Genomic DNA, 16237 nt, shown 5'->3' with positions numbered 1-16237 from the left:
CCAGGTCAGATGTCAACCTTAAAAATCCTTTATCATTCTATGCATTATTTCAATGTAACTAACACACTTGTATTTAACCAAGCATTTGGCTACTCATATGACTGAGACGTTGGTTGATGCTACAGTGCTCAAAAAGTAACTTTTTTCCCTTTACTACTATCAACCACAAAAATCTACCATCTGTCATCTGGTAAGCCTAGCAATAGTACTTAATTGATTGAGTAGTCCAACTTGAATCCTTGAAATTCAAAAGCAACGTCCGTCTGAAATTCTATTTGTACAAAGCTCCCAGTAGAAGTCAATGCAGGGACCTCCATTCTTCCACAGTAGGGGCCAAAAACTTGAGAACCAACTTGGCTGCCATCATGAATGATGAGTCTATCATATCTGCAGTTAACAGAGTCCTCCAGTTCAAATGAGGACATTGTTAGAGATATCTGTAAAAAAAAAAAAACCACAAAAGGGAACATTACACAGGATTTTCAAGGAAGCTACTTCTCTTAACGCGATATTGTGATATGTGTTAAACTGGTGAGCATTATATAGAAGAATACTCATACACTGTCAAGGTAGCTTAATCGATTGGAACAAGTTGGATTTCATAAGCTAAAACATCCTCTCTCTAAAGAGGGCATCAGGTGCAAACTCTATACACAAGAGTAGAAAATTCAATGCACCTGATAAAGAGCACCTCATCTGCATGTTTCTGATGGATTCCACTAGGAATTAGATCATGCTGGAGTTATTTTGTGTCATACCCACTTGCTGTGAGACCATCACAAATAAATCCAATGTAGAACTAAGCACATCAGCCTGTAAAATGTTTCTCTCTTTGATGAAATTTGTATTTTATTTTAAAGTACTATAGAAAATCTGCACTGGAATTTTTTTTTTCCCATTATTTTGTGACATATTTAATTTCTGTTTAAAAATTGTAAATATTTCCTCTTCTATGGGATGGTTTAGATGCCTGAAATAGTTACCATTCCCTTCCATGCAATGGTTCCTTGGATACATATATAAACAGCAATCGTGGAATTGAATTCATGGGTGACTATAGGGCCAATTCAGACTCTCAAATAACTCTTTTCAAACTGTAGCTCACTGTGGAAGTTTGCTTTTTCTTTATTTTAAAATTTTATACCCAGTCTTTCTTTTAAAAAAATTTCAAAGCAGCTTACAGTTTGAGAATATATGCAAATAATGAATAAAGCCAAAATAAGGCAATAAAAACAAATAAATTGAAAGAAGCATAAAAAATACAGAAGGAGAGACAAATTAAAGGATCACAGTATAGCATGAATGAGAACCATCATAACAAGCTAGTGAAGGCCTGTTGGGGAAAAAAAGAATTTCAGATGTTGTGGTCATGTCTAGCCTAACACAGCCAGGCTTTACTCGTGCAATCCAGTATCCAGCAAGCAATACTGAGGTGGTGTCCAGTGGTACTCACAGGACCCCTAGATACCTGCTGCCCAGCAGCGAGACCAGGAATAGTGACACAACACTATATTGTTGTATAGTGTACAAATATATATATATATATATAGTGTACAAATATATATATATATTGTATATATTGTGAATTTCCTAGGGATCTCCTCTAGGGTAAAGGCCTCCTTGGGTGTAAGACCCAAGTGCCACCAGGACTGGGGTCTCTTGCAGAACACCTACCTGGGAGTAGGGGCAAGGGCCAGCTGGGAACAACAAGCAGGCACCTGGTCTGAAGGGGTGGGGCTGAACCAACCTGGGGTTGGCCTCATAAGAGGCCTGGAGAGGGAAGAGAGAGGAGGCTCTTCTCCAGAGGGAAACACCACCCCTGCCTCAGGGGAAAGAGAGAGGCCTCCAGAGGGAGAGGGCTGAGGTTTGCCCTGGAGAGAGGAGGCTGGGGTGGAGATCTCCCTGACCCTGGACCCAGAGGGTGACCCCTGGAGAGATGGGGTTTCCAGGACAGGAGCTCACAGCCAACTATACCCCGTGGTGGCCAGCTGCCCAGGGGTCAAGCCCGGAGGTATCAGGAGTCCTCCTAAGGCCAGCTAGCCTGACCCCGACCAGGAGGGTTGCAGCCCTCAAGAGCCCTGACCCCTGGCCCAGAGACGCTGGGTGGAAAGCTCTGGCTGAGACCGCCAAGGAACGGGAAGGGTTGGGTCCGGACCCTACCAGATGACGACGGCATGTGTCAGCATAATGTACAGTGGTCTGTGATGTAACAGTCCACATGAATGTAAAATGGCTGATGCAATTAAACTGTCTGTGTCAATCAACTATACCTGCCTCCTGTCCCTTAATCCACTGCTGACCTCTGTTCATCGACTGGGTAAGCCCCTCACATTCGGTGGCAACCCCAGGGAAGGGGCCTCCTCCTGCTATGGACATTACAGGGGGCTACAGGGAGAAAGGAGTATCAGCTAATATAGGTCCTGATCCTATCGGGCCTGCGCTGGCCCAGTACCGGTGCTGAGTGTCGCAAACATGCTGCAAGGCACATCTGTGACACTCACCACAGTGCAAGTCCGCACTGAGCCAGTGCCAGGCAGAGGCTGGTTGCATGCCGCCCTGAGGTCTGGGTGAGCGCCGGGTGGTGGAACAGTAAGTTGGGCGGGGAAGGTGTTCTAGGACGGGGAAGGGTAGAGGAAAGACACTGTGGCGGGTGGGAGCAGGGCAGGAGTGGGGTGGAGACGGCAGTAGGCTCTGCTGTCCAAACCCTCCTCCTGGCCCAGAAGATCTGACACGGGTCTCTTCAAGTCTGCGCCCGCTCAATAGTGGACGCAGATCCAAGGAGACCCATTGGGGCTGCCTGGGTCTTACATGGGGTAAAGGAGCGCAAGTTCCCTTACCCTGAGACCTGCTACTGCTTCCCAGCCCCGCTAGATGCAGCAGTTGTCATTTTGGTGCCTCCGCAGCCCTGGGTTCTGGGAAGCATTGGATTAGGCTGATAGTCCCCTTGTCCTGGTATGATGAACCTCTCTTTTCAAGTCGTTCTTAGGAGACAAGCCATAGCTGCTCCATAATTAAACAACAGATTTGCCCTGAATATTACTGGGCCTCAGCCATGCCATAGTTTCCCATTTTGAAGACACCTGACATTTGATTGAAAAGTTACTTTAAATCAACTGCGGTTGAGAATGGTAACTGTACTGGTCAATGATTCTTCCATTATCTCAGTGGTTCTCAAACTCTTGCTTAGGGTGTTGCAATGTCCCAGATTGAGAGACCTGGCCTCTGCCCCTTTAAGGGGAGGGGAAAGGCAGCTACACAATCCCCAGTATTGCACCGCCATGGGAGCAGGGGGCTTTTGTTAGACACATCTTACCTTCTGCTGGGGTTTGGGGGGCGGGGTGCAAGGAGCTCCACAGAGTGCTCTGCAGGGCTATCTGCACCCCCTGGACCCCAGCAGATGTGTTTTTAAAAGAAAACCCTGCCCCCACAGTGGTGTGATACTGGGGATCACATCGCTCGTTTCTCCCTCCCCCCGCAAAGACTTACCTTGGGAGGTTTACTCCTGAAAAGTTTGAGAACCCCCTGCATTATTTCCTTCCTTACCTTGCTTCCAATTGGAGCACGGATTATCCATAAGCAATCTTGGTTTTTAGGGTATCGTTCAGGAAAGTCTGGGGAAGTAATTGCTCCAGAAGCATCAGTGAACGTTCCTCCGCATTTCACTGTGATGGGGAAAAAAGAAAAGAGTCATGGGCACAAACAAATCATTAGGATAAAACGTTACTTGAAATGAACGTACATGAAAATAAACATGAAAAGGTCATACCATGTGTATAGGAGGCTGTGAATCCTTTTGCTGCAGTAGCTTCATTATCACTCACAAACTGTATAAGCATTGTGCTTCCAAAAGCCACTGCTATGGGCAATTGCCCTGTCCCACAAAACTTGTCAATGAGAATGGGAGAATTTCTGCTGATTCCATCATAAATTCGGATGTAGTCAGAGGTACAGTTTGGAGACAGCTCGAGATCAAAAACATGAAATTTCAGCAAGACCTAAGACAGAGTAAGAAAAAATGTACATGTTTCACGTCACTTTGGTCCCAATTCTTATGGGTTATGTTCCATTCTTATTTGGCCCTAAAATTGCATCCTGTTTGTTACTATTTAGAGCACATGACAAGACAGAAATATTGCTTGAAGAGCAACTGCTTTCTAGCACATTAGAGGATAGTCAAACACAGAACTGCATCAATAAATGAAAACCAGCTGTTTTGTTTATGAGTCATATCAACAGATGCTGCAATAACTGAATTAAGTGCCAAAATAATAAAATATTATTCACAGAGCATACATTCAATTTAGTAGACAATGCAATTAGCAGAGTTCTTTGAACAGCATTTGTGAAACACAGCACTCTGTCACTAACTGTTGTCAGTAAGAGCTGATATGGCAAATCAAAACAAAGACAACAAGAATTAAATGGGCAAGTAAGTGGATTGGAGAATATTGAATTAGAGCAGAAATGAATTTTACAAAAATCATTTCAACCACAATCCAACTTAAATTTGCTTGCAAAAAACAATTTGAATTATTCTGATTTAATTTGTTTTCAGTATTCCCAAATGCAGATAGTATTGAAGTTATGTCTCTAACAAGGGCTAGGATAAAAGAAGTTCATCCACATCCCCAGGCACTAGGGTTTCCCCAATGTTCTGTTCAGCTTGCAGATGCTCATATGGTGTTAGAAGGTGCCTCCTACGTACTGCTGTTCACCATTTCGAAATGGCTTGATGGAGAGTCCAGAGGACTATAAGCTAAAGTGGAAACTCTGTGACTTCAAGTCACAGAATGCTGGAGTTGGAAGATCTCTTAGAGGTCATCTGGTCCAACCCCATGCTCAGCCCAAGCAACTACTGCATCCCTGACAGGCCAGCTTCTGCTTGGAAACCTTCAACTCATTATGGTACAGGGCAGGCTGTTCCAGTACCAGATAGCTCTCCATAATATCCAGCCTAAACCTATTTCCCTATAAATTCAACTCTTTGGTTTTAGGAAGGGAGTGGCTCCAGGATACTGGTCTTTTGTCTTGTGTGCTCCCTGAGGCATCTGGTGGGCCACTGTGAGATACAGGAAGTTGGACTAGATGGGCCTTGGGCCTGATCCAGCGGGGTTATTCTTATGTTCTCAAAGTTCTTTGTTTACTGGTCCATTGAGGAAGTTAAACAGCAAACAGAAATGACAGCTACCCTGAAAGCATTACAAAAGGCTCCTGATAAGAAGATCAAAGTGAGATAGAAAATAGAAGACAAATTGGGGATTTTCACCACCAAAATTTGTTTCTTTAAACTAATCCTAACTAATAGTCAGATTGCAAAAATAAAATTTGAAATGTTTCAAAATCCAAATTCTGAAAAATTCTTTCTCCAAAATCCATGTGAAATTTTGCTCAGATAATTTACCTACACTGGACAACTAATTTCATTCTTTACAATGTGCAGGATATAAATTTAGATAGTTTCGAGAGTATTTGTTTAAACCATTTATACCCCTCTTTCCCCCTTCAACATCAGCATTATACCATTCTACAGGATAACATCTACTGGATAGCATCAATACACCAACTCAAACACTGATATGAATCTTCTTACTTTGTCCTGTGGGATCCGGATCAGCCATAGGCACTCAACGTTGCTGGGGTATGAAGATGGGTAGTTGTCAGAGGAGAAATTGCCACTTGAGTTAGATAGCACAGTGCTACAGTAATCTAAAGAACAGAACAGGAGTGAGGAAGAAGAGATGAGCAATGGAAAAGTTCAGGTACAAACCCCTCTGTTGTATGAATTGCATCTGGTTCATGAGAGAGAAACCCATTGTTCATAAAACACATCACTGTTTAATTTACTTAAGGTTATTCTTTGGAAGGAAGAGAATGATATGACTGGGATTCAAAACAGCTGTTAATATCTATGTTTCTAAGTAGACAGTGTAGCAATTACAATTTACTGTAGGATTTTCAGCACTTGACAGCCAATGTATGAAACACTAGGAATGTATGTATGATGTGATAACACTATGATGTGAGGTATAATGTGAAGGGCAAGTGTGCATATTGTGAGGATCCCTGAGATGTACAGGGCATCATTGTGAACTGGTGTACAAAGGCACATGAATCACCCAAATCCCTATAGGATCCCTGTCAGTGAGGGCACTGACATTCTCGATATCAGGGAAAGAGCAACTTGCCTTCTGGGCCGCACTGCTCTCACCATAGTCATTCATTTGTATACATTGGAGACATTGGAGACTCCTGCTTATGTGAATCCTAAGTCAAGTATCAAGACACAGATTGCAAATGGCTTCAGAGAACATGTTTTGCCACACATGGACTCTGTTGGGAATTGCTTTGCACATCCATATTATACCCAGGTGCCTCACACAGCAGAGTGGAGTACACACTTCCCAAATAAGGCAATATTTCTTTGCTGAACTGGTGAGTCCATTGAAGAATGTAGTACATCATTTGCTTTTTTTAAACGTGTGATGAAGCGAGGTGACATGAAGGTTGCTAGATTTGATATCATTTCTAATTGATCTCAGATGTTATTCAAAAAATCCACCTGAAAATATACCATGTAGCATTTTTAGCACTCACTGCAGCTGTAGAGTTTGTTGATTTTTTTCACATCAAGGTTGCTCAGTCCTAGTCTCTGACCGATTGGTATAGATGCATTTGGGATGGGAACAATTGTTGCTCTCCCAGTTGTATTAGAAAAATCATACCTGAGCAAACAAGGAACAGATGAACTTCATAAATGACCACAGCACTGTTATAATGAGGTCTTTTATAAAATATCTACCTGTCAATCACCCTAGAAAGCAGTTATAATAAGGAGGAAAGTGCAGAGAGAACAATGCCTTCAGACAGTTGGTTTTCTGTACAGACAGAACATTACTAACAGCTTTTAGATTATTTGTGGCCAGTTTGGCCACCATTCCTCCCCTTATTCTTCCAGTTAAAAGTATAAATGTAAGAAAGTATGCTGATTTTTCATAGTTCCAAGGTTTCAAAATTATAAATAAATGAAATAAAAAAGGAGATTTTTCACTGTTCCAAAGAACCTTTCTGAAATGTGCCTCATTTATACTGATATAAAAGTTGCTCCCAACGTAACACACACAGTTTGCCAGTGGTTCAAAGTGCAAACATTTGGTCTTTTCTTTCTAATCAATGCCCTAAAGCAGTGTTTAACATTTGTCCCGCACTGTGCTACTTCAAATGGTCCACCTCTTCAAAGTACCACTGGTAGTAACTGGTGATGACATAATCTCCAGTTACTTCTGGGTTGGAAGGCCAGATGTGACCACAATAAACCAGTAAGAGCTCAGGGTGGATGGGAGGGCTTTTTGGAGAGTGGAAAAGCATGCTTTGGAGCTCTGCTCACCAAACCAAAACCTCCTACCATGGTTTGTTGTGCTGCATTCCTGGTCTCGCTACTGGGCGGCAGGAGTCCAGTATCACCAGACACCACCTCAAGTACCACTGTTGGTACCTGTACCACTGTTTGAGAAACACTGCCCTAAAGTACTAGCATGTTGTTCTTACAACTGTGAAATGCACACACTATGCAAAGACTGTACATGCCTCTAAAAACATGAGGAAAGAAAGGAGACATTAGAAATAATCAGCAAAACATAGGCTGTAATTCAAAAAGAGGGATTTTAATTTTGAAAATAGCCGTAAAGTTATAAGCATTTCTGCCTGAGAAGAAACGATGCCCTGCGCCACAACTTACGCTCCATAGTGCATCACAGAAGCATAGTCATATGGAAGGCCCAGATTGAGAGATGCCACCTTCTCAAAGTTTTCTTCTTCCCCTGCAAGTAAAAAAGCAGTGTAAGAACACAGGGAGAGAAGTGGAGGGACAGACAGTTTGCACTTGTATATAAATTAGTTGTGAAGTGAAGATAGCAGTAAGAAGATTAATTCCTGGAATTATTGTTCAATTCTTGAAATTATAATGTATTGAACAATAAGGGTGTACTGCTTGTTAGTTATCTTGGTGCCTTCACAGTCATTGACAAGAACAGGTGGGAGCAGAATTAAGATTACTTCCTTGTATCTTTGCAATAAAAGGGCTAGAGACTCATTTCTTTAATTCAAGGAGGAGACTAAAATCTGTGAGGTGACCAAGTTCAGATGACAGAAGGGACCCTGTGATCTTCAGGTAGAGAAGGGAGTTCTGCAGGCTATGGGTCTCTGACCACAGAGATTGTTGTGCAGAGCAAGCTACATTTCAAATAGTGATTTGAACTAGCAAATCAATTTCCAGCACTTACATACTGATAAATGTTATAGGTAGATGCATAAGAAAATCCCAATGCCATTGTCTTAAGTGTGTAGTTATGTGCATAATATGCATTGTATTATTGTAAGAAAACAACAAAGTGGAGAATAAGAGGAAAGCATTAAAATCTAAGCTAAATCTTAGAAGGAAAATCATAAGCCGCAAAACCTCTTCAGTCTTCTGTAATAACTATGACAAAATGGACAACCAGAACCAAACATCCAACTGAAAAGTACAACTAGTAACAGCAACAATAAAAGAGCATGTACAGGTGTCTGCTGCCTTAGCAACCATTTACTTAATGACAGACCACATATATGACGGTGGTCAAAGCATAATAAAGATGCTCTTAATGAGGCAATCATGTCTCCAGTAGCCTGCAGCAGAGTGTCTGTTTACACAACAAAGCGGCTCTTAATGCAAAGAAGAGGCAATCTATCTACAGTAGCCTGTACAACCAGTTGCACGGAGTGTCTGTTTACACAACAAGGCACTAGATTGGGCTGAATGTTTGCTTAACAACCTAATTGCATTACAATCACATTATTAAGTGGTGCACACCTGTACTCAAAAGGAAGAAGTGGGAAACAGTTACAGAAACATCTATGAAGTAATGTGGCAAAATGCAAAGAGAAAGTGGAAAATTTCAAAAGAATCTGTGAATGTGATCATCAAGCTTCCTGAAACTTTATCACAGACCCACAATTGCACAAATTCTCAATTGCAGCAATGTTAGGCATTCTGCCAAGGGAGAAAAAAATAGAAATTTTCCTGTATTGGCTGTAGGAATTTGACAATATTTGTTTTGGAATTTTTTTTTTACTATCTGCTGGATCCAGCCTTACCGTTGGATGTGCATGTGGTGGTAGTGGCCAAGAAAGCCTTCTATCAAACTCGTTAAGATTGTCTGGAAGCTATAGCTAGCAGAAAATGTAAATATTTGACTTCTGAAAAGCAGAGGCATGAAGGAGTATTACCAGTATTTACTGTTTCAGCTGCATTGCTAGCCAGTTGTTTACCCAATAAAGGCCAATTCAAGGATCTGATTTTTAACCTTATATGGCTTGTGTCTGGCAAACTTCAGGAAGTGTCACTCCCCAGTAAGCCATCTTCTCCATTAAAAACTGAAACAGAAACTTATTTAGGATCCAATTGCTGGAAGAACAGGGTTTTCTTGGTTGTGGCTCCAGAACCATTTAATTCACTGCCTAGAGACCTGATTCATGTCACTTCCACCTGCAGGCTTTTAGAAAAAAGATGGAAAATGTTCTTGTCAAATACCAACAAAGTTAATGGGTTACTGAATATTTCTACTTTATTCCCTTAATATGACACTTTATGCTGTTTACTATTTCTTGTTCTCAGTCTATTTTTATTGTTTTATGCATATGCTGCTCAGAATGCTTTAACTGACAGATAGAATATAAAAATGGAAATAAAGAAATAAATCATCATCTAGCAAGACCTAAGAATTGTCATTTGAGCACTAGTGGATATACCTTGTGCAACATACTGCCAGTTGATTTTAACATACTCATCTCGATCACTCCTGGTGTGCTCATGTATGAAACCCAAGGCATGGCTGAGCTCATGCTGAATTGCTCCTTTGTGTATACAGCCAGATTTCATCAAGCCCAGTTGCTGTTTGCCCCCAATCTTCCCAAAGAAAGACCAGCAACTGAGAAAGAGAGAAAATGAAAAGCAATGTCAGCACATCAAGCATACAAGATATGTTCGTAAGAAGCCATCAGACATCTTTGTAACATGAGTTTAATTCAAAATAATTGTAAATATCACAGTTACCACATAGGCCTTTGACTTAGGAATTAAGGCTTTTGTGGCCAGAACTGAAAGGTTTCTAAACAGTCCTATGACTGTTTATTTTGTTGTTGTTGTTATTCAGTTGTTAAGTTGAGTCTGACTTTTCGTGACCGCAAGGACCACAGCATGCCAGGCCCCCCTGTCTACCCCTAACTTCCAGTGTGTGTCCAAATTCATGTTCATTGCCTCCGTGACACTATCTAACCATCTCATCCTCTACCACCCCCTTCTCCTTTTGCCTTCAATTTGTCCCAGTATCAGGGTCTTTTATTTATTTATTTATTTATTTATTTATTAGATTTGTATTCAGCCTTTCTCCCCAAAGGGCACCCAAGGCAGCTAACAATCAAGTTAAAATGCAAGGCAACAGATAAACATTAAAAATACAAAACACTTAAAAACAATTAAAACAAGATAAAAACACATCGCAGCAGATTGAAAGCACGCAGTAGAAAAAGAGTCCTAAAGAGTCCTCCCTTCTCATGAGTTGGCCAAAGTATTTAAGCTTCAGCTTCATCATCTGTCCTTCCAATGAACAGTCAGGGTTGATTTCCTGTAGGATTGACGGATTTGATCTCCTTGCAGTCCAGGAGACTCTCAAGTCTTCTCCAACACCATAATTCAAAAGCATCTACTCTTTGGCGCTCAGCCCTCCTTATAGTCCAGCTCTCATAGCCATACTTTAGCACTGGGAAAACCATAACTTTGACTATATGAACCATTGTTGACAAGGTGATGTCTCGGCTTTTAATTAAGCTGTCTAGGCTTACCATTTTGTAAGGTTTGGTTTATTTTGTACAGAAGTATAATGTCTACTGTGTTCAGTAAAGTCTACACTCTAGCAAATATGCTGAGAGTTGCAGCTTCAATTATCTAACTTAGGGATGTCAGACTTAAGGCATGCTGGCAAATGCAGCCCCTCGAAGCTATTTATCCAGGGCCCTATAAGTGAGCTCTCCTAGTTTGATAATTGGGCTGTCTCTTATCTGGAAAATATGAACAATATTTGCACATTTTCTATTCAGCTATTTGTAGCTAATTAGTTTCTATGTGAGAACAAAGTGCTTATTTCTGGCCATCGTCTGTTTAATGATGTCACTTCCGGCCCTCAGCAGGTTTCATGAATGCTAACTTCAGCTTTCTGTATGAAACAAGTTTGACACCCCTGCTGTAACTGGTGGAGCAAATCAAGGCCTTTGATTTAACTAAATGGGCATTACACCAAAAGGGCAGCTTCGCAAAGTAGAAATCTGACAGGTGCAGGTGACAAGTTTATGAATTCAAGCAGTATAATAAATCCCAAAGTTTTTCCACTGATAAAATCTTTATCAGGGGAATGAAGATGCATAAAAATGTCACACATTATGGTTTATACACATCTAGTTCATAGCAATAGAGTTGAAGACTCAACATAGCATAGAGTTGAAGAAAACTCTAGAAGCAGGTTTGAACACTATATATCTTTGCTATCAATGGTATTTGCCTGCATCTTCAATTAAAAGACTCTGTATTATTTTAAGCAATTTCTGCCCAATGTTGCATATACGCAACAGAGATCAAATGTGTACACCTGTGGGCCAGACAAAAATGGGTTAATTTTGGGTTTAAAAAGGGGTTAATAGAGCCAGGGTGGTGTAGCTGTTTGGGAAGTGGACTTAGACCTGGAAGATCCAGGTTTGAATCCCCCAAGCCACGACGCTTCCTGGGTGACCTTGGGCCAGTCACTTTCTCTCAGCCTCACCTACCTCACAGGGTTGTTGTACACCGCTGCTCCCATCCTTTTGTCCTCACACCGCCCTGAGCTGCAGTGTTCCTGAAACTGTGGGTTGGGACCCACTAGGTGGGTCGTGAGCCATTCTCAGGTGGGTCCCCATTCATTTCAATATTTTATTTTTAATATATCAGACTTCATGCTACTATGGTATGTGACTGCATTTGGGGAAATGTTACAGACCTGTACTTTTAACAAGCTACTATGTATATTCTTTTAACGATAGTAAATGTGGGTAGGATTGCAAGCTAAGATTGTTAAAAATTTTCCTGCTTGTTGATGTCACTTCTGGTCATGACATCACTTCCGGTGGGTCCTCACTGATTCTCATTCTAAAAAATGGGTCCCGGTGCTAAATGTGTGAGAACCATTGGGTTAATGTAATATCAAAATCAGAAATCCTAGCTCTGAGAGAAGACTTCTTGCTCTGCAGCAGTATGAATATGAATATATATATATGAATATATGTATATATATATATATATATATATAGAGAGAGAGAGAGAGAGAGAGAGAGAGAGAGAGAGAGAGAGAATATAGTAATATCACCAACTGGATTGGAGAAAAATGCATCATTTATCCCAGTGGAACACCTAAAAGTATTTATTTTAGAATCTTAAAAGGCTGATCTCAGACAGGAGAAAAGAAAAAACGTCAAAATTTTTCAGTCAAATTGGGAGAGATGAAACTTACTGATTTGCCACATTAATATCTAGGTAGTCATGTTCTGCTGTGTGATTGATAAACTTGACACATGTCAGTGTGATAAATTCTTGCATGGCTTCAGCTAGTGTAGCCCTCTCTTCTGCAGCTAAAAAGAAATGTTGTAGAGAAAAAAAGAAATATTGAAATATCTTACAATCTGTGTGTTAAGTTCAAAGGGCAGAACTCTTTGCCCTTTGGCCTTCAACACAGAAAAGCTTCCCACATCCCTGGACTTATGCTAATGATCATGTAGAACTAGGCTCAGGAAAAACACCTACATCCCAGTGGTCTTCAACGTTTTCAAGCCATGACCCCAATAAAATATGAAACTGGGGACCCACTGTTAGTCCCCTCCTAGGACCCCATCTGCCCACTTCCAACCCGTTACGCCCTCCCAGCACTGTTCGCTGTAACCAAATATTCTTATTAGAGAGAGCAGATAAAGATACAATGAATCCTGGTACTAGTGAAAGCTATTTTAGCACAACTGCTAAGAACCTGAGCACATCACAGCTAAGAACCTGACTGGGACTTGAAGGGCTACAACAGATGTACCTGAAGGGCTACAACAGATGCTTCCCCTTTTATGTGGTGGTGCTTAGTCCAGTGGTCATCAACCTTTTTCATTCCCATAAGTTGCCATGACCTCACAACTGAGGCTTGAAGCCACCAAGGTTGAAGAACACTGCTCTATCCTTTACTCACTTAAAAATGAGGACACTTGGCATCAGTGACTGTAGATGTTTACAATGTACTCGAGCTTTGCATTTCATCAGATCTGCTTTCATTTTCCCTGGAAGCTCTCCTGAGTCCTGCAGTACCTGAGTCTACTCAGCTGTCTATACTGTAGTTTCCGCTCCAGTAAGTTGCTGTCTGCTCTGATTGCCCTCTGCTCTAGGTCAGTTTGTTCCAGATCTTGCACCCCACAAACACTTTGCTCAGCAGGAACAAGAAAATGGCCTGATTAAGAAATGCATCGTATCAGAAGGAACCCTTATTAATTGCTCTCTGTGGGAAAACATCCCTTTTTATTTGATGCACTTCATTATTTGTAATAAGGATTTGTGGTATAAATGTGCAGATTGTCTGTTGTGAAGCCCAGAGGTGACATACAAAACTCTGCAGAGACTTTAACTGGAATGTTGACTAATCCGTCTCTTGACTTAGGCCAATAGCAAGTCCTAGTACAGCTCATGACACTGCGCCGTGTTCGTCTTCGATATACAATGTCATCCTGGTGTGACTCTGTTTCCCCTGTGAAGATAAAATGGCAAACGGAAAGAAGATGCTGAAATATGGGTAGGTATTAGGTACTGAGATTACTTTCCCAAATGAAGGATTGTTGCTTCTGAAACTGTGTTATATAAATAGCACTATTCTGCTGTATAAAACAGTGAACAGAAAAAAAAAATGAGATAAAATCAATAATTAAAGCCCACTTCCCTTGTTGGAATAAGAAGTGATATTAAGAGACAAGTAAAACGATATGCAAATTCCCCCCATGCATTCAATGAACATGTGAAAAGGGATCGCATCCTCTGGCCGTACCCTTTGAAGTGTCTGCACATTTGTGAGAAGGGGACCCCTCTGTGCATACAGCTGTACACCTATAAGGTTTCTTCATGCAATTTGAAACCCTAATCAGCTGAATTTCCATTTTTGGATGAGCCTACTCACTTATAACTGTATGCATATATGGTTCCTTCCTTATTAATGCTGAAAGCATAGCTATTGGGAGCTGTGGTCAGGAGGTGTGAGGGCAGAGGTGTAATCCCACTCCCCCCCCCCCCCACATCTTCACTAAATTCAAAGGGAGGTCACAGGTATCAAAAAGAAGCTATACAAATAGGGAACCAACAATCACATTGTTATTCTTAAGAGAAAGCAAAAAAGGGTAAAATTTTGCAAGCAGGAAAATTTAATTGAAAGTACAAGAATCCTGAAAAGTCACAATTGCACTTCTGAACATGACACATTTTACATTTAAAAACAGCTGATTAGGATTACAAATTCAAGTCAAGTCTGGAAAATGAACACAGGAATGCAATGAACTGGCAACATTGTCTGGATAGAAGAAAGTGAATAAACGAAGGATGTCAATTCCAGACTAATGTGAAAGAAACCTAACATTGCTTATCAAAACCTCATATGACATCGGTCCTGTATATTTCTCTTATGGGTATTGTTTTAGGCCAGATTTTGCATGTCCAAAAAAACGGTCAATTATATATAAACAAGCAATAAATTATTAAAACATAGTGGATAAAATCATAAATAAAATTATATTTTATGTTATATATGATCAGTTACTAAGTGACTAGACCTATGGCCGAATATCTAAATCATTTTAGATTGGACAACAGTACCCTCAAGTTGATGTAGTTCCTGCAGAGAGCCGGAATACCTCCTAAGGGGGCATTCCATTGCAAGGTGATGAAAAATTTGCAGAACATTCCCACAGTCACAGTTAGGATTATCAACCAACCGCCATTTGTATTTCCAATATTGGCACCTGCCATGATTAGTAAAAATCTGGTTAGTACGAATCTGGTTATGATGCCATTACATGTGACAAGCTAATTTATACTTTGTGCAGTAAAGCACATTGTCTTGTAGAAACCCAGTCTTGCTCCCATTCCAGTTTATCAACCAAGGGTTTTTGTTAAGTAACAAAATACTATGACAATTCTTCAATAATGGTATTGTTTCCTTACTACATGAGCACAATTTATCAAGCTGTTATAAAATGTAAACTACAGAGGGCATATAATTTTTATCTCAATAGGAGTGAAATAATAGAATGTAAAATTAACCTTGATTGTATAACACAGGATATACTAAAATTTTTATCTTTTATTCAGGTTGGCAGGTCTGAAATCAGGCTACCTCTGCAGTGGTATCAGGATTAACATCCACTGGGAATTTCTCCTTCATTGCATTGACTGGGAGCTATGCAAGAATATTAGCATATTCTTGCGTAGTTCTCCTTGATTTCAATGAGGCTTGTGCTGGAGAACTTTCCAGAAGACAGTGACCCAGTACAGGTTTAAGAACATCTTTTTAAACACACAAGACTGACATTTCAACCTGCAGGACTACTAGCCTCTCAGATATACCAGTGTAAAACAAAAGCAAGCTACTATAATTTGACAACAACAGATATAGCACAAACACATCACACATCAAATAATGATAAATTAAATCTTACCGCTGGCACTGGTTTTCTGGATTCCCTGAAAAAGAATGAATATCCTTTTAGGGTGTAAGATCTATAGTTATTATCATTAAAATATATACAATTGCAACAGAGAAGTGAAAAGCAAGAGAGATGATTGTTTAGATGTATTCTGAAGTAGGACCAACATCACACCTGGAGAGGTTTGCCTAGTGTGACTGTATGAAAGGACAGTATAATCGTTGACAGGGCTAGATGATTCATCTTGGGACTTCTCACTAAGGTCGAAAGAGCTTCAGTTCTTGAGTCTTAGCTTGGGTGCTTGCTCTTCGGGTGATACTTTTTATATGGAAATTCTTGGCTTTAATCAACATGGAACAGAGAGAAAACAAGATGTATTTTTATAGAAACAAACAAGCTGTGGGAATTCCCAGCAGAGCTGGCCAAGTAACATTTCATGCTACTTTAGAAAACTAAG

General features: G+C 40.6%; 1 protein-coding gene across 1 annotated transcript; it reads right to left on the bottom strand.

Moving 5' to 3' along the window:
* Positions 1-209: 209 nt before the first annotated feature.
* Positions 210-16023, bottom strand: LOC136655453 (astacin-like metalloendopeptidase). Its single transcript, XM_066631961.1, has 11 exons — positions 15955-16023; positions 15793-15817; positions 13698-13838; positions 12573-12690; positions 9787-9965; positions 7736-7817; positions 6595-6722; positions 5591-5706; positions 3767-3995; positions 3544-3662; positions 210-437 (listed from the first exon to the last, which is right to left on the bottom strand). The coding sequence occupies exons 1-11, from the start codon at positions 16021-16023 to the stop codon at positions 210-212; spliced, it is 1434 nt and encodes a 477-aa protein (XP_066488058.1).
* Positions 16024-16237: the final 214 nt, after the last annotated feature.

The sequence above is a fragment of the Tiliqua scincoides genome, chromosome 1 (assembly GCF_035046505.1).
Source record: "Tiliqua scincoides isolate rTilSci1 chromosome 1, rTilSci1.hap2, whole genome shotgun sequence".
Lineage (NCBI taxonomy): Eukaryota > Metazoa > Chordata > Lepidosauria > Squamata > Scincidae > Tiliqua > Tiliqua scincoides.
The sequence above is the reverse complement of the archived record's forward strand: the minus strand, read 5'-3'. Positions and strand labels throughout refer to the sequence as shown.